This window comes from Dipodomys ordii, unplaced genomic scaffold (genome assembly GCF_000151885.1).
Source record: "Dipodomys ordii isolate 6190 unplaced genomic scaffold, Dord_2.0 Scaffold65, whole genome shotgun sequence".
NCBI lineage: Eukaryota > Metazoa > Chordata > Mammalia > Rodentia > Heteromyidae > Dipodomys > Dipodomys ordii.
The window spans coordinates 5,994,047-6,013,347 of record NW_012267281.1 but is presented as its reverse complement, the minus strand read 5'-3'; the positions used below and the strand labels follow the sequence as shown (position 1 = coordinate 6,013,347).

General features: G+C 37.2%; 1 protein-coding gene across 1 annotated transcript in view; it reads left to right on the top strand.

Annotated features, from left to right (window-relative positions):
- Positions 1-19,301, top strand: part of Tm9sf2 (transmembrane 9 superfamily member 2) — a 57,852-nt gene that overhangs the window by 24,917 nt on the left and 13,634 nt on the right. Inside the window, exons 5-12 of the mRNA XM_013022961.1 lie at positions 2,978-3,107; positions 5,045-5,169; positions 6,215-6,326; positions 7,286-7,365; positions 8,501-8,609; positions 12,878-13,010; positions 13,617-13,736; positions 16,053-16,111. Coding sequence (XP_012878415.1) covers positions 2,978-3,107; positions 5,045-5,169; positions 6,215-6,326; positions 7,286-7,365; positions 8,501-8,609; positions 12,878-13,010; positions 13,617-13,736; positions 16,053-16,111 — 868 coding nt within the window. The remainder of the gene's footprint in view (positions 1-2,977; positions 3,108-5,044; positions 5,170-6,214; positions 6,327-7,285; positions 7,366-8,500; positions 8,610-12,877; positions 13,011-13,616; positions 13,737-16,052; positions 16,112-19,301) is intronic.

The window sequence follows — 19,301 nt, the reverse complement described above, 5'->3', positions numbered from 1 at the left end:
ATCTTATAAATGCGTTAGAAACACATGCATGAAAGAAAAAACATTAAAATACATATCTAAGGGTTCATTTTCCTGACATCACATTATCTGACCTTTTGTGTAGTTCTTTAAAATAACAGTTGAAGTATTGTATACATTATTCTGCCTTTTGCTTGTCTCATTTAAGAAATTATTACTAGCATTTTTCTAGGTTGAGCACAGCATCTCTGTAAATCTATCTTTACCTCATCGTTTTGTATACTTGTATGAATGTACTGTAATTTTTTCTTCATAACAGCTTAACATGTATGTATTCATGTCCCTTCTTATGAAAAAGAGTTAATCACAGTTATTTTTTTATTTAAATTGTTGAGAACTTTTTTCCTTACTTGGGACATGAAAACATGATTCAAGAATCTTTTGGAGTACCCTGTCTAAGCTGCTCTGTGATTCCAGCACAAAGCACCCAAATTCCCTTCAATTGTGCTCTTCATGATTTGTGATTATACTTCTTCCCTAAGTTTACACATTTTTATAATGTGTGTTTCTGGGGATCAAATCTAGGACATTGCACATACAAGACAAGTGCTCTACCACTGAGCTACATAGCCTACACTCAGTTCTTTATGGCTTTTTTAACAAAAAATATTCAGCTAGTTATAAGTACATGTAACTTTTCAGTTTCATAGAACCCTATGTAGCTTGTTGGGCTGGCAGTTTGTAATGAGTGTATCAATTGTAGATTTATCCTATTCTGATGTAAAAAGAGAAAAAAAACAAAAAATGGACTGGTAATGATTTTGCAGTTGTTGGAAAGTTAATGATTTCAAGCCTGAAGATATGTTATCCCAAATCCTACTTAAGTTAGCAAAGAGAAATAAGGTACCATTCTGAAAGGTTCAAAATCCTAGTGAATAGGGTAAATTTACTCATGTTAAAACCAGCCAGCCGGGCGCTGGTGGCTCACACTTGTAATCCTAGCTACTCAGGAGGCTGAGATCTGAAGATTGTGGTTCAAAGCCAGCCTTGGCAGGAAAGTCTATGAGACTCTTATCTCCAGTTAACCACCAGAAAACTGGAAGTGGCACTGTAGCTCAAGTGGTAGAGCACTCCCTTTTTGCTGAATAGCTCAGGGACAGCACCCAGGCTCAGAGTTCAAGACCCACTACCAACCAAAAACAACAACAACAACAACAAAGCCACCCAGCATGTCTTAAATGCCAATTCTGGGTATTCTAATCTGGTGAGAAACTTTTTTTAAAATATAGAATATTGGAGTCTTTATTACACATTTAACAGGCTGCAGGCAGCCAATTGTTACAAAGTCCTACAGCATATAAATACACATAACACAGCTAGGAAACAGGCTAAAGAGGAAAGAAAGAACAAAAACAATACCAAACAATCCAATTCAGCTCCAGTAGAGAGCTGAATTGGGAGGTCATGATGACTGGAGAAGAGCCAGGAGAAAGGACACAGGACATGATCACGGAGACACACATGGCATGGCGTCCCTATGAGAAACCTTTATAAATAACTTATTGGGAAACTGAGTCATTCTTAAGTGAAGTTTGATTAGTAAAAATATTTCAAGTAGAGGTCCCAGATGATAAAGGGAAGTCATGAGGACTACCTCATGGTAAAAAGTTGTAGTCAGCTTTTAATTGTGCAAGTCTCCTTCTCATATTCTTTTCCTCTTGCAGATTACAACAATTAAACACTTTGATGCTAGGAATTCAAATAAACACTGCTTCCTAAACTTCAAAAATATAGTTATTATTTCAAAGGCTTTGTTGTTTTTTAAATGAATTCTAAAATGATATATAAGATAGTTGCTTTAAAAAAAAAACAGCTTGTCCCTGAATTCCTCATTTTGTAACTAGCACTATAGTTTTTATGTAGTACTTTCTCTCTAGTATGACAGCATAAAGGTATTATATCTGGTTTATATATACTCATGAACTGATTTTCATTCACTGTCTAAAAAAAATTAAAGCAATTAACTGATTCTTTAGGCCCCTAGAAAATCTGAATTATTTATTTTATATAACATTTTTTATAGAATTGTTTTATGTTTCTAATATTTTACAGTCTTTTCATTGGAGTTAGTAGCCTGCTGGTTATAATAATAAGCAACTTAATAGTATAGGTGATTCTAAAACTTGGTACATTGGGTGCTAATAGCATTTTAATGTGACGAGACATGTTTTATTAGGCCATTAATGTACACCTTGGGTGAATATACAATCATAATTTTGCTTCCTAAGGCATACATTAATTAACAAATAAAACATGCCCTGGAGTGTTGTCTTATGACTGTAATATAGCTAGTATGTTGTGACTAATTTCTTTTATTTGTATCCTGCAGTGTGTTCAGGGCAAAGGGGACCACATGCTCGGACTTTGATGTAGTTATACAATACCATAGAACCTTATTCTTTATTTTTATGCTTTTTTTTAAAGGTTCTTTATAGCATTATAGCAGTATCTTTTAGAAATCACTGATGTATAATTTTAACAGATACTACTTTAATTTTCACTTTCTTACTTGGCCCTTTAGTTGAATAACTTCCCTTATTGTAGTTATATTATCCTTTTTATTGAACTACCTGAGTAATAAACACCACTTCTATAATATTCAATTATGGTTCCCAATGAACTAGATATAGTGCTTTGGATCTATTTAAATCTTTGAATGTTAAGGTAAATTATACTTAGGTGTCTAGATAACACCATAAATTAGCAGTTACAGGTATTTATACAACTTAACTACATAAGTTTGTAGTTTCAAAGTAGCTGTAAAATTTTTCTTTACTACAATTTATCATATTAGTATAGTGTTACTTCTTGTACACTATCAGATATCAAAGTTCTTTGTGGTTTTGGAATCTTAAGGAATTCACATGTTTATATCTTAGAGAGTAATGAACTGATCTAGGCAGTAATTCTGGTCATGTCTGCTGGATTCTCTACTAACTTGACTCATTTCTGTACATAGGATTGTGGATAATATGCCTGTGACCTGGTGTTATGATGTTGAAGATGGTCAGAGGTTTTGCAATCCTGGATTTCCCATTGGCTGTTACATTACAGATAAAGGTCATGCAAAAGATGCCTGTGTTATTAACGTAAGTTTGTAAGAAAGTCTGTACTGCTTTTTACAACAGATTTTTTAGGAAGAGAATTCAGTCTTTTCTTGAAGGTTGAATAATATTAATTTAAAAACAAATTATTTATGTTTACAAAATGAGTGCAAATCAGATATCATAAAGTTAGGTATTTAGGTCATAGGCTTCTACCAGATTAATAAAGTGTAAATTTAATTCTGGGATTAAAATAATACACATTTGGTTCAACATTTACTAAAATATTTCTTGTATCCTAAAGGGCTAGGACTTTGTTTTACCTCGGTTAAAAGTTAAATACCTAAATCTTATACATAAAAAATGTAAACCATGAAATATCACAAAGGCCCCATTATAAATTTATGAAATCTGTATTTCAGGTTAGTAGTGTACATTTTTTAAGTACTATCTCTTTTTTATCTTTTTTATTGTAATACCACCTCTCTTTAAAGCCATTATTGAACAGTTAAAACTGGATTCATATAACAGACATAAATATAGAAAGTAATTAAAGTTATCGGGGACAAGGACTGGGCATGGTGGCTCACTTACATAATCCTAGGTACTTAGGAGGCAGAGATCAAGAAGATTGTAGTCTGAGGCTAGTCCTGGGCAAAAGCGTGGAACACTATTTGAAAATAACTAAAACCAAAAGGGGATGATATAATGGTTCAGACGACAAAATATCCTGAATACATAAAAAATACCCCAGTAACTTAAACATGCAAGCAGGTGAATCAGTGTTATTATAATAGTAACATCCTGATTTACTGTGTATGTGGCGTGGGCATATGCGTGTTCCTGTCTGTAGTGGGGCTTGAATTCAGAGCCAGGGCACTGTCCTTTAGCTTTTGCACTCAAGGTTGGCATTCCTCTACTTTAGCCACAGCTTCATTTACCGCTTTTATTTTTTTTTATTTGGTAGTTAATTAGGGATAAGTCTCATGATCTGAGATCCTCAGATTTCAGCCTTTTAAGTTACTAGGATTACAGATATGAACCACCAGCATCTGGCCTGATTTATTCTCTTAATGAAGAGCTTGATCATGAAATTTTTTTATAGATTAATGCTTTTATGAGAATTAATCTGAGGGGACATTGAATAATTTAGGCTATTGGTGTAGTCCAAAGTTAACAAAGTTTTAGGGAGGGAATATTTTAAATGTTTATAGTTTAAGCTTGTTTATAATTTTTCACATAAATTAATTTTGTTAATTTTATTACAAATAAAAAGCTAGAAAATACCAGGTTTGTGTTTCAGTATTTATTCAATTTTATGTAAAAATTATAACTTTAAAAAGCACAGTATATCCTTTGCTAATTAAATTAAGAGTTGTGGTTAAGGGGCTGGGAAGGTGGCTCGAGTGCTTGCCTTGCTTGCCTGAGGCCCTGGATTCGATTCCTCAGCACCATATAAGCAAAAAGGGGGAAAAAAAGCCGGAAGTGGTGCTGTGGCTCAAGTGGTAGAGCGCTAGCCTTAAGCTGAAGAGCTGAGGGACAGTGCCCAGGCCCAGAGTTCAGGCCCCCACGACCAGACCAAAAAAAAAAATAAAAATTAAAAAAAAAAAGAGTTGTGGTTAAAACTTAGGCATAATAATGGGAAAGAGGAGCTGGGAAGGTGGCTCAGTGGTAGAGCGCTTGCCTTGCATGCATGAGGCCCTGGGTTCGATTTCTCAGCACCACATAAGCAAAAAGAAGAAAGCCGGAAGTGGCGCTGTTGCTCAAGTGGTAGAGCCCTAGCCTTGAGCTGAAGAGCTGAGGGACAGTGCCCAGACCCAGAGTTCAGGCCCCATGACCGGACCCAAAATAATAATAATAATAATGGGAAAGAATTAAAATTTTATACAGGTTTAAATTTTCTTAATTATAGCGCATTTTAAGGTTTTTTTGTTTGACTCGTGTAGTCAGTTTTCTACCTTTAACTAATTTCTGTTCTGCAGTCAGAATTCCATGAAAGAGATACCTTTTACATCTTCAACCATGTTGACATCAAAATATACTATCATGTAGTTGAAACTGGGTCCATGGGAGCAAGATTAGTAGCTGCTAAACTTGAACCAAAAAGGTAACTATACACATCAATAAAAATGCAAATAAATACATGAAATTAGGTACAAAGAGTAAGTATTTGAGTCCAATTAACTTATTCTTTAATCATTATCCTGATAGTTGAGGATTGATTGTAACTAAACCTCCCATTAGTATGATGTTACTGAGTATCTTAATTATTAGTACTTTGTCATAGTAAGTGGTTAGGCCACTTTGTGAATTAATCCTTTGGCTTGGAGAACATAAGCAGTTATCTCAGATTTCCCTATACAGTGGAAGGAGCACTGACTTAGTGATATATGACTCTCCTTGTGAGAGGTCCAAGGGAGACTCTGTGCCAGTCCCTGAAGAGCTATTGAAAGAGCATCTTAAAAGTCGTTAGGGGTATTAACATGTTTTGATATTTTGGTTGAGTGTTAAATATGATTGTTCTTTCATTGGTATAGCTGCTTTTTCACATTACTAGTGATAAAGATAAGCTAGGCTCCTTTTGTGGCATTTTCATTCTTAAGATTATTTAGCCAGGGACTGGGAAGGTGGCTCAATGGTAGCGTGCTTGCCTCTCATGCATGAGGCCCTGAGTTCAGTTCTTCAGCACCACAAAAACAGAAAAAGCAGAAGTGGCACTGTGGCTTAAGTGGTAGAGCTCATGCCTTGAGCTGAAGAGCTGAGGCCCAGAGTTCAAGATCCACGACCGATAAAAAGCAAAAAAAGACTATTTAGCCAGGTAGAGTGGTATGCACCCAGCATTTAGGAGGCAGGATGGCAGGGTCACTTGTGCCAGGAGTTCAAAACCAATTTGGGCAATGTAGTGCCAGGCCTTGTCTCAAAAAAGAGATGGTCAAGTTTACTCATAATTTTGAGTAGTGGTTTTTACATACATAATTAAGCCTACTGTTTATATGAAGTAAATATTTGTACTGTTAAATGTGACATGAATAATTTCATCTTTAATGACCAGCAGCATTGTGAAATATGTACAGAATTTCTAGTCTTTATTTTACCCTATTTTCTGAACTGTATTTTTAATGGCATCTTGCCAAAAATGTTTTTCCCCACAGCTTCAAACATACTCACATAGATAAACCAGACTGCTCTGGACCCCCCATGGACATAAGTAACAAAGCTTCTGGGGAGATCAAAATTGCCTACACTTACTCTATTAGTTTTGAGGTAAGTTTGTTTTTATCTTCAGTGTAACTCAGAAATTGATTTTAAATTAATACTACTTAAACTAATTAAAATACTAATGATTAAGCTCATTAAATGAGCTGATTTTTAGAATAATTCATCAGTCTGCTAGGCAGCATAATACATCTTGAAACAAAGCTTTAGTGTGAATAAGAAGGTACAGGAAATAAGAGAATTGAGCCTGATTTGTATTATGCCAAGAGATACATGTAAGACAGTAGGTAGAATACATCCTAGAAGCATTTGGAAAACAATATCATTTAAAAAATAAGGATTTAAATTTCCTTTCAGTAAATTTTCTTAGGAAATTGAAAAAAGTATTTTTTTTTCATTGGGGAGAGAAGTTCCTTAAAATAAAAGGTGGTAGCAAAAGACTTAGGCAGTATTTCACCTCTACTGGTAGAGCTCTCGCCTTGAGCTGAAGAGCACAAGGACAGCGCCCAAGCCCCATGACAAAAAAAAACAAAAAAAACCCCATCCACAATACCTACATGAAAATGTTTTAAAAGCTTTGCTTTAAATTATAGCTAATAAAGGTATATTATTCAATGTCAATTGTTAAATCTATACTGGTGATTTCTTTAGAAAATAACTGAATGGAACTTGTTTATTTTTTTCTTTTTGTGACAGTCCTGGGGCTTCAGCTCAGAGCTTGGGCACTGTCCTTGAGCTGTTTTGCTTAAGGCTAGCAACCTACCACTTAGAGCCACAGCACCACCTCCAGTTTTTGTTTTTTTTTTTAATTTACTACTTACTCTCATTCTGACTTACATTAGTTAGAGCAAATCTTAAGCTCCTTGAATTTCATAACCAACCCAAGTTATGCTATTAGAAATTGCAAGTGTTGAGTGAGGGGAAGGGCAAGCAGTTGCAAGGAAGTTTGCATTCCTAATGTGTGTTGTCAGCAGATTGTAAAAGATTCTTTTCCTTTCCCCTTCCAGGAAGATAAAAATATCAGATGGGCATCTAGATGGGACTATATTCTGGAGTCTATGCCTCATACTCACATTCAGTGGTTTAGGTAAGAGTATAGAGTTGATCTGATTTTGGCTTTTTACTTTGTTCCTTTCAGCATTTCATTTCCTCTCTGATCCTCTCTAGTATACTCAGAAGTCTGGATTTGGATTCAGATCTTGGCTTTTAAGTGTTATGAGTTATTTGTTAGGGGAGTCTATTCCTTAAGTTGGTTTCTGAATCTAAAAGTACCTACCTTATAAAAGGAATGTGGAAGGAGATAATGGGATAGAGGATCTTTGGACATCACTGGCTATCATATAAGAGTGTTCATTGTAGAGGCTGCTGTTATACAGTGATTATTCTCTCCAAAGTGTGACTTAACCCTTTGCATAATGCTATCACTTCCTCTTTCTACTTGACTGACTAATATTTTTGACACTCACTAATTTACTGAGTAAATTTGTTCTGCAAGAAGTTTCTTAATGTGTGTGTGTTCTGTAATGATTTAGGCTCATAGTTATTTAATAATATTAACGATGAACAAAAACAATTCTAGTTTTAAATTGTAAAACTGTAGGGCTTGGAGATAGTAATTCAATGACAGGGCACTGAATGTTTGAGCTCTAGAATGTTTGAGCTCTTGGGTCAATCACCAACACCACAAAATTAAAAAATGGAATATAGTAACATATGCCTCTAATCCCAGCTACTCAGGAGAATATGGTAGGAAGATTACAAGTTTAAAGGTAGTCTGGGCAACTTGGCAAGAAATATCTCAAACAAAAGAATTGTAATAAATATGTAATGATCTGTATTTGCTAGAAGGAAACATAGGAAAGCATAGTCATTGAATTTGTTGGATATTAGGTAGTTTATATTGTCATTTTGATTAATGCTATTTCAGTATTACTCAATAGACAATTTTTTGACACTGTTTTTTTTTTAAATTTTATTTTATTTTATTTGTGAACATACTGTACAGAGGGGTTACAATTGCATGGGCAGGATAATGCGTACATTTCTTACCAAGCATTGCAGCCTCCTCCTTTGTTTACCCTTCCCATCCCTTCCCAGCCTCCCCCCTCCCCCCATCCCAATCCTTCTCCTTCCCCCCTCCCCCCCACCCCCTTCCCCTGACATTGTTTTTAAGCTGTTCTATTGATTAAGTTACAAGTTAAACATGATATGCTTATTTCTAGCATAATGAATTCCCTGGTCATTGTTCTCTTCTTATCTGGAATGGTAGCTATGATTATGCTACGAACATTGCATAAAGATATTGCCAGATATAATCAGATGGATTCCACGGTGAGTAAGTGAAAACATTTTATCTGCTTAGTTTTGGGTCCCTGAAGACAATCTTTATTGTCACTTATGAGAAAGTTGAAAGTATAACTTTAAAATCTGCATTTTAAGAAAGTTGAAAATACAGCTTTAAAATCTGCTTTTAAAATACTCTGCTCAAAAGTTATCTTCACATTTTCAAATAAGAAAGTGATACTTGGGGCTGGGAAGGTGGCTCAGTGGTAGAGCACTTGCCTTGCATGCCTGAGGCCCTGGGTTCGATCCTCAGCACCACATAAGCAAAAAGAAAAAAGCCGGAAGTGGCACTGTGGCTCAAGTGGTAAAGCGCTAGCCTTGAGCTGAAGAGCTGAGGGACAGCACCCAGGCCCCAGAGTTCAGGCCCCACGACCGGACCCAAAAAAAAAAAAAGTGATACTTTGTCTGGTGCCAGTGGCTAATGCCTGTATTCCTAGCTACTCAGGAGGCTGACATCTGAGGATCATGGTTTGAAGCTAGTCCAAGCAGGAAACTCCGTGAGACTCTTACCTCCAATAAACTACTCAAAAAAAAATAAAAAATAAAAAAGCCCAAGAGGTAAAAAGAAGTGTCCAAGCCCAGAGTTCAAGCCTCAGACTGGGCCAAAAAAAAAACACAAGAAAATGATACTTAACCAGATGCTCATGGCTGTAATCCTAGCTACTCAGGAGGCTGAGATGAGGATAATGGTTCAAAGCTAGCCACTGGAGCAAGGAAAGTCCATGAGACTCTTATCTCCAATTAACTACCAGAAAACCAGAAGTGGTGCTATGGCTCAAGTGGTAGAGCGCTCCCCTTGAACTGAAGAGCTTAGGGACAGCGCTCAGGCATAGAGTTCAAGCTCCACACCCAACAACAATAACAAAAAAGCTAAGAGACAGTGCCCAGGCCCTGAGTGCAACCCCCATGACTGACAAAAAAAAAAAAAATTGACATTCTGTAGGGTGTTAGTCATCACAGCATTTCTAGATGAACTGTTCACATCCTTGCCCAGGTCAGAAGGCAAGTACAAAATGGGTTCTGGGTGTATAGCTCTGATACTGCCTCTTTCCCTTCCTGACATTCCATCAACAACATCAGCTTCTTCCCATACTACCATACACCAGTTTGTGAAGTCAAAATTGAATGGGATAACCAAGGCAGTTCTTAAATTTGTGTGTGTTTCAATTTTAAATATCGATTTTCATTGAATTTATGCCATATCAACTTTACATTTGGTTTATTCAAAGTAACCACCAGGCTCATTTATTCTCATTTTATGTTACATATAGTTACATATTTTATACTCAGCTTTTTAGACATCAGTAATCTGTATTGAATGTAAAAACTCACACTTTCTTTTGTGTGCGCATGTTTGTGTGTGTGTGTGTGAGTGCGCACATGCATGTGCTAGTCCTAGGGCTTGAACTCAGGTCCTAAGTGTTGTCCTTGAGCTGTTTTGATCAAGACTACCACTCTACTTGAGCCACAGTTCTGCTTACAACTTTTTTTTTTTTTGAGTAGTTTATTGAAGATAAGAATCTCACAGACTTTCTGGCTCAGTTTGGCTTTGAACCTCAATCCTCAAATCTCAGCCCCCATGAATAGCTAATATTATAGGCATATTCATATTTTCAATATTGTCTGTTCACAGCTTCTTTACCTCCTCCCAACTTCTGTCCTTTGAATTGGGAAAAAATTATATTAATATTTATAAACTTACAGCTTGTCTACTCTGCAGTATCTTTGGCTTTTGTTGATTATATATATTATTAAAATAACTTTATAATTTTTAAATACTCCACTCACAATCAGCTATTTTAAATAATCTGTTAGTGGGATTTTTTTTTTTTTTGCCATAGTAAATACAGGTGAACCTACTTTCTTCTGCTTCTGCTCCTATTGCTCTTCCTCCTGTCTTACCACAACAGTTAGAATACAGTGAACTCAAACATAAGTCTGATTTCACTCCTAAGCTCAGTCACACAGTGGTTTCCCCACTTCACTCTGAGTAAATGCAGAGGCCTTGTTACCTCTCAGAGCTCTGCTGCAAATGCTGACCATTGAGCTCAGGGACTTCACACTTGCAATTCTGTCTACTTGGAATGTTTGTTTCTCAGGTATTTACATGGCTAGCTCCTTTACTTCCCTAACTGTGCAGAAATATGATCCTCCCAGTGAGACCTTCCTGATCAACTTACATCCTCCATATACATCCATACTCCCTAATTTTTCTTTATTTTTTTGTATTGTTTCTTACATATTTTAATATGATCAGTACTTTACAGTTTATACACATTTTATCAGGAGAATGGAAATACTACATAATAATTTAGTATCTTTTCTGACTTCATATTGGTACCTTAAAATCAACCATAATGGAAATAATTGTATTACAAAAATCAGCAAAAGCTATGAATTATGTTTGGACAAAGTCATTTGTTTACCATGTACCAGGACATCTCAATTCACAACTCAGAAGTTCTAGAATTTTTAAACAGTACATACTAGCTGGATGCAGGTAGCATCTACCTGTAATTTTAGTTACTCAGGAGGCTAAGATCTGAAGGATCACAATTCAGAGTCAGCTAAGCAGAAAAGTTCACTAGATTCCATTTGTAGAGTAACCACTAAACAGAGGTATGGCTCAAGTGGTAGAACCCCAGCTTAGCAAACATGTAGCCCTGAGTTCAATGAGTCTTAATTTACTCCAATAATATTTTTTTCAATTTTAAAATTAAGACCGCTCACTAAAAATTTCAATTAGTATTACCAATATTGGTGAGTCAGAAACTGAGTAAAACTCGTGTGTGTGTGTGTGTGTGCGCGCGCGTGCGTGTGCACACGCACACGCGTGCCTTCCTGTCTTGGGACTTGAACTCAGGGTCTCACATTCTGTCTTAGCTTTTTCACTCAAGGTTCCTACCACTTGAGTCACAGCTCCACTTTGCCTTTTTGGCAGCTAATTAAAGTCTCATGGACTTTCCTTCCTGGGGCTGGTTTTGAACCAAAATCCTCAGATCCATACTCCCTAATTTTTCTATAAGCACTTACTAGCATCTGTGTGCATATAAGTTCTGGACTTGAACTCAGAGCCAGTGCACTATCCCTGAGCTTTATGCTGAAGGCTAGTGCTCTACCACTTAAGGTGCCTCTTAATATAAGTCTCACAGACTTCTCAGCCCAGGCCAACTTCAAATTGTAATTCTCAACCTCCTGAGTAGCTAAGATTACAAGCATGAGCCATTGGCACCAGGCTTCTTATCTCCTGAGAATGAAATACTCACAAGACAGGAATTTTTCTGTTATGTCACTGAAGTCAGTGCTCAATAAATTAGACAGACCTTGATAATGCATTTCTGAGCTCATACTTGGGGGGGAAGGAATGTCCAGGGATTTCCCCTACTTTTCCTATGTCCTAGAAGAGTGGCCAGAGCCAGAGTGGGAGATAGAATGCAAGTGCGAAGGAGTTAGGTTCCTCTGAGTGATGCTTATTATATTACTCCAACTAGTTGGAGAACTAACTTGTGGCAAAGTCTAACCTGGCAATATTTCTAGCTAATATTTCTACCCATGGGTAGAGAACCATATCTGGCAAAGTCTAGCCAGATTTCTTCTACTTGAGGCTTAGACTATGCAGCCCTACCTTAAGATGGTTTATCTATAGCAATTTTATTTTTAATAAGGTAGGAAAATGTATTCATATATCATACAGGTATTCTGTCTCTGCAAGAATAACAAGAACTTGTTCATGTAGGTTTGCCCCCAGAAAAGAGCTCTTGCTTCTCTGGTAAACCTTCTCCCCCCCCCCCCCCCCCCCCCCCCCCCCCCCCCCCCCCCCCCCCCGCCTGTTTTTTGTTACCTGGGCTAAAACTCAGAGCCTCATGCTCTGGCCAGGCTTTTTCACAAGCTCTCTACACTTTAGCCACGTTTCCACTTTGATGTGATAAAAAGCCAAGTTGGATAACAAAAATTTGACTTAGGAAGTTTATCCTTTTCCCTGCTAATGAATCACATATCTAGCTTGTAAAATGTCTAATAACTGTGTGTGTGTGTGTGTGTGTGTGTGTGTACTTTAATATGCAACTTTCCTTTAGAAACCAATCAAGAAAGCCATATTAAAGTTCCATGAGGTAAGCTCTGCTCTTTAGAATTGAAATAGATAACATTTATTAATGTTTTTATTTAAAAATTCTCTGACATGTTCATCAGTGAACAAATATTCTAGTAGTTATAATTCCATATGACATATTGAGCTGATATCATTTTCCTTGTAGGAAGATGCCCAGGAAGAATTTGGCTGGAAACTGGTTCATGGTGATATATTCCGTCCTCCAAGAAAAGGGATGCTGCTGTCAGTCTTTCTAGGATCTGGGACACAGATTTTAATTATGACTTTTGTGACCCTTTGTAAGTGTTAAGTGAAAATTTTAAAGTAAGAAATACTGATTCTAAGTAATGCTTTGAAAACCAGCTTTCCTGAGTTAAGTAACTAGGTTAGATTGTTCCTAAGAATTCTTTTTATACTAAGAATCTGTATTCTTTGTCTTAGGACCCTGACCAGAAACTCTGAACTGGGGGTTTGCCTTATTTATGTAGGGTCATAGTGATACACTACATTGAATTTTATTGAGATCTGTGTTAGCTGGAAAAAGTATATCTTTTTTTTCTGAGGTATTTTTTTATTTTTATGTTTTTGTTTTTTCTGCCAGTCCTGGGGCCTGAACTCTGGGCCTGAGTGCTATCCCTGACCTCCTTTTGCTCTCAAGGTAGCACTTGATCACTTGAACCACAGCATCACTTCTGGCTTTTTCTGCCATTATGGAGATAAGAGTCTTATGGACTTTCCTGCCCAAGCTGGCTTCAAACCCCAATCCTTAGATCACAGCTTTCTGAGTAGGTAGGATTGCAGGTGAAGCCACTGGGGCCCGCCTATTTTCTTTATTTTAAGAATGAGACAGATCTGTCTTTTACACTGAAGGAAACAGTAATAACATGTGAAACCTTATCTTTCAGTTTTTGCTTGTCTGGGATTTTTGTCTCCTGCCAACCGAGGAGCTCTGATGACATGTGCTGTGGTCTTGTGGGTACTGCTGGGCACACCTGCAGGCTATGTTGCTGCCAGATTCTATAAATGTAAGTAAATGTCCTTGTGACTATGTCAGATAGATGATGCTTTGAAGCACATATTCCAAGGATGAAAGATATGGTTGGGACCTTCTTTGTTATGTGAATAACTGTCCTTAGATTTATCTGTGGAAAATGCTTTCACAATGAAATAGGTAATTAGCTGCTGCTTGTCCAGTATCCCTTCCCTCCTTTCACCGTTATGCTTTGGTTTAATAGATTAAGTCTGCTAAACAGCTGAGATTTGGTATGTGCATAGAAGCATGTGGAAACTATGCAAATGAGAATTGCCAGTTTCTTAACTGAAACAAGTAATATATCTGCGTTTACCCACTCTCATGTAAGAGATCATATCATATCAATTAATATTTATAAGTAAACAAAGATCTGACTACTTTGAGAGCCCTAAAGTAAGTTATGACTGTGTGTGTGTGTGTGTGTGTGTGTGTGTGGTGTGTGTGTGTGGTGTGTGTGTGTGGTGTGTGTGTGTGTGTGTGTGTGTGTGTGTATGTGTGTGTTCCTGAGGCTAGAACTTAGGTCTGGCTGCTGTCCCCGAGCTTCTTTTGTTCAAGGCTAGTAGTCTACCACTTGAGCCACAGCTTCATTTCTGGCTTTTCTTCATAGTTTATTGGAAATGAGCATCTCATGGACTTTTAGACTGACTTCAACTAGGTCTCAGCTTCTTGAGTAGCTAGGATTACAGGTGTGAGCCACCAGTACCCAGCTTGGTTTTAATTTTTATGAATTTTTCCTTTACTAAAAGATAAAGGACTGGGTTATTAACATGAAATACAGACCCTTTGCCTCTACCATACCAGTCTTATTTTATATCATACTCTTCCCTTTCTCAGTATTTCACCCACATTGGCCTTCCTCAGCCAGCCTGTGCACCTTCAGACTTGTCTCTCCATCTATACTTGCCCATGCAAGACTCCTCTCAATGCCTTTCCATCTTTGCAGTTTAGGTGCATGTTAATTAGTCAGAATGTTACTGAGAGGTGCTGCCTTGGCACTGTCAGGAAAAATAAAAAAACTTGAGTTCATAGAATTGGGGGTGCTAGGTGGGGAGTAGATCTTGATGCATTTCCCTAGCTGGTATTGAATTCTTGGGAGTAAGCAGTTCTCTTGCCTCTGAGCCTACAGGTGTATATCACCTACCAAATTTATAAAATTTTTTCCTTACATTTCCCAGACATCATGAAATTATTAAACTCTCAATAATTTCACAATAGTCTGTAGCACTTAATTCATATAAAATATTATTTATGTGTGTATAGGCAAATGGTAAACTTACTTATTGATGGTGATAAATGTGTAGATACAACAATGAAATTCTCCACTGTATAACTAATATAAGCCAATAGGAAAAAAGTTTAAAAACTAAAACCATGTACCAGTAGCTTATGCCTATAATTCTAGCTACTCAAGAGGCTGAGATCTGAGGATTGTAGTTCAAAGCCGGCCTGGGCAGGAAAGTCCATGAGACTTGTACCTTTCATTAACTCTCAAAAAGTCAGCACTGGAGCTGTGGCTCAAGTGGTAAAGCGCTAGCCTTGAGCAAATCAAAAAAGTTCAGAGCAATGCCTAGGCCTTGAGTTAAGCCCAGGATTGTAAACCTCTTCCTCCCACCCCCTACAATTAAAAGGTTGCAATCCCTTTTCTCTTGTTAGTCTCTTAACCTCTACTAGATGTTACAATGCAGAAAAATCCTGAAGAGTCAGACCTGTGGAAATTCAAATGTGTAACATGTCAAAGATAAACAAGAGTCCTCAGTGTGTCCTTTTTATACCTGAACCCATTGATAGCTACTATTTAAGATTAATGCAAAAATAAGTAAGAACTGGTCTTGATGACTTACTCTTTCATATTGGAATATTTTATGCTGAAGCAAAAATCTGTAGAGTAGCATTTAGGCAAGCTAGTCCTGTGTTTTGTTCTCTGATTTGAACCATTTGGTAAGAGACATCATTCCAAAGTTGCAGACATCATTTTGAGAATGAGCAGCCAGTGCTGCTTGACAGTTTGTTAATACTGGACTTGGGAATATGAGTATTTGATTTGCCTTTAAAGAAAAATTTGGCTGGGTGCCAGTTGCTCACTCTTGTAATCCTAGCTACTCAGGAGGCTGAAATCTGAGGATCACAGTTCAAAGCTAGCCCAGGCAGGAAAATCCGTGAGACTCTTCTTTCCAATTAACCACTAGAAAACTGGAGTGGCACTAGCCTTGAGCTGAAGAGCTGAGGGACAGCGCCCAGCCAGAGTTGAAGCTCCGTGACCAACAGAAAAAAGAAAAATTTGAATTTTTACATTTGTTTTCTTCTGTAGCTTTTGGAGGTGAAAAGTGGAAAACAAACGTTTTGTTGACATCATTTCTTTGTCCTGGGTAAGTGAATTTTTTCAATTAATTCTTTAGGGTTTTTTTCCTCCCTTTGTTGGTTTCTTAATGATGGTGAAGGTTGTATTTGGCCTTACACTTGGTAGGCAAGTACTCCACAACTTGAGCCATTCTTCTACCTTAAATTTTTAAATAATGCTCAACACAACCATATTTTATTCCTTATTCTTTAGTGGCTTAAGTCTTTATCTTTCTAAATGACTTACCTTAAAAAATAGATTTAAGCAGGGCGCCAGTGGCTCACCCCTATAATCCTAGCTACTCAAGAGGCTGAGATCTGAGGATCATGGTTCAAAGCCAGCCAGTCTGGGTAAGGAAAGTCCGTGAGTCCCTTACCTCCAATTAACCACCAAAAGACGGGAAGTGGCACTGTGGCTCAAGTGGTACAAGTGGGTACCTTGAGCTGAAGAGCTCAGGGACAAACCCTAAGCCCAGAGTTCAAGCCCTACAACCAGAAGAGAAAAAAAAAAAAAGGATTTAAGTTTTGAAAAAGGGTAAAAAGTAAAAATTTAAAAATACTTACAAATGTCTTAATACATGCCTTATATGGGAAAATTACCTTTAGACATGAGAAATGTTTTTGTTTTCTCATATATATATATATTTTTTTTTAACTGGTCCTGGGACTTGAACTCGGGGCTCGGGCACTGTCCCTTAGCTTCTTTTGCTCATGGCTAGCTAGTGCTCTACCACTTGAGCCACACCTCCGTTTCCAGCTTTTTGGATAGTTAATTGGAGATAAAGAGTCTCAACCTGCCTAGGCTGGTTTCAAACCATGATCCTCATATGTGAGCCACCTGACTAGCTAGTATTATACAGGTACCTGGCTGTTTTTGTTTATTATAAGTCTTTCTAATGTTCTGTCAAAGGAGAGAAGGCTAGCCTTCCCCTTGAGAAGTCTTTTTTTCTGTTCCCTATTCTGACTGGTCAGTCTCACTAGTGCTATGTAAGATTACATTAAAAGCTTTTAACCTAAACATAGGAAGTCTCCCTAAAGATGTTAAGCCAAAAGTATGTTTTTGGATTTTTATCAGAAGTATTGTTTCTTATTAGCAATTTTATTAGAGTAAGTAACATGCCAATAATCACTATAAACCAAGATCCTAACTTTGGAAAACCACACTGATCTCATTTCTAATATGCTTCCTAACCTCCAAATTTCTAATGGGCAAAAGCTGGCCATTCTTAAGGAATAGCAATGAAGAATGCCAAAGGTGATACATTGAAAGCAGGACTGTTTCACTTGCAGGTCGGGGGGGAAAAGCATGATAGTGATTACAACAGGCATTTTTTTTTACAGGTTTGAATAAATGTTCTTCAGTTGCTATTGCCATGGAAGATGCACAATTCTCAACCATTCATTTTCTATTCAAATTAGTGTGTCTTTCTCAAGCCATAATCTTTGTCATCATTCCCTCTGCTGTCAACTCAAGTTACCCTGCTTACCAAGACCATTGGTTTCTTTTAAACATCTCCAGCCTTTGACTGCTCCTGTTGCTTCTCTTTTCCTTTGTTCTGTTCGTACACATCTTCCTTATTTATACAATTTGCTTAGTCCTCTCATCTTCTAAGAGAGCTTTCTAAGCATTTTCCTTGCTTCTAAATATTTTTCTGTTCCCAACATAGTACCTTAAGAAATAGTTTATATTCTCTATTCTCATTTGCTCAGCACACATTTGCAATATAAATCCATGTAATCCTCATTTTTTTCCTCATCATTTTACCGAAATTTCTCTAAACTAGCAGTAATGTTCCCATTTTCAAACCTGGAAACCATTGTCTGCCCTTTACCCTTTTCTTCTCCATAGGGTCTAATGTCGACAAACTTACTTGAAACTTTTTATGCCTTCATAGAATCTATTCTATGCTGGTTCTCCTGTTGTATCTCTGATTAACCCTTCTCTGATTTGTATTCTTTATCATGCCTTTAAAGGAGAGGTTAATAAGCCGGGCACCAGTATCTCACACAGGTCATAGTGGAGCTGTGACACAAGTAGTAGAACATTACCCTTGAGCACAAAAAAAGTAGAAGTTTATAAACAAGTAGTGAATTAAGTCAAGAGTGGTTATACGTGCTTGAAAGCTCAATCTGTAAGAATCCATTTCAGGAGCAGATTCCTATTAACTCACTTTCATGGCTTCAGTTATTTGAGTTCTACTCATAGCAAGACAGGAAAGAAGAAATGCCTTCCAAAAAGTTAGGGATCATGTTATTGTTTATAGGTGTTGTGAATAGTATACAAGTATATGCAGATTTATTATTATAAGACCTGTAACTTGTAGAATTAATTTTTTTAAGTTTAATAAAAGGGCTAGATATTAGCTAATATTCCAGCATCCTAAATATTACCAATAACCAATTAAATGTTTTTAAAGTAATGGGAATTATGTAGAAGTCTTTGTTCACAGGATTGTTAGCAACAGAAAACTGATACAGTAATTCAGATGAACTTTAGAAATTTGCACTGTAGCCGGGCGCTGGTGGCTCACACCTATAATCCTAGCTACTCAGGAGGCTGAGATCTGAGGATCGAGGTTCAAAGCCAGCCCGGGCAGGAAAGCCCATGAGACTCTTATCTCCAATAAACCACTAGAAAACTGGAAGTGGCATTGTGACTTAAGTGGTAGAGTGCTCGCCTCGCCTTGAGCTGAAGAGCGCAGGGACAGCGCCCAAGCCCAGAGTTCAAGCCTCACGACCGACCAAAAAAAAAAAAAAAGAAAGAAATTTGCACTGTACACAAATTACTTGATGGAGTAATGATTGTCAAAGGATTTGAGACACTCACTAGCTGAATGTATAGATGAACCTCATCTACATGGACTCATGCTAAGCCTGAGGAATTGTTGGATTGACGATAGTGGACAACTCATTATATGAAAAATATTCCTGTTCTAATGTTACACATAACAAAATTATTTCTGGTAGATTCAAACCTAAATGTAATAGAGTATGTGCCAAGCATTTGTGAAACTGGGTTCCATCCCAGGACCAAAAAACAAAAACAAAAAATATGTGGAAGTGATTATTGTTTAATTGCAGCTAAGTTTTTGGTTGTTTTTTTTTTGTTTTTTGGGGTTTTTTTGGTCAGTTGTGGAGCTTGAATTCTGGGCCTTGGTGCTGTCTCTGAGCTCTTCAGCTCAAAGCTAGTGCTTTATCACTTGAGCCACAGCACCACTTT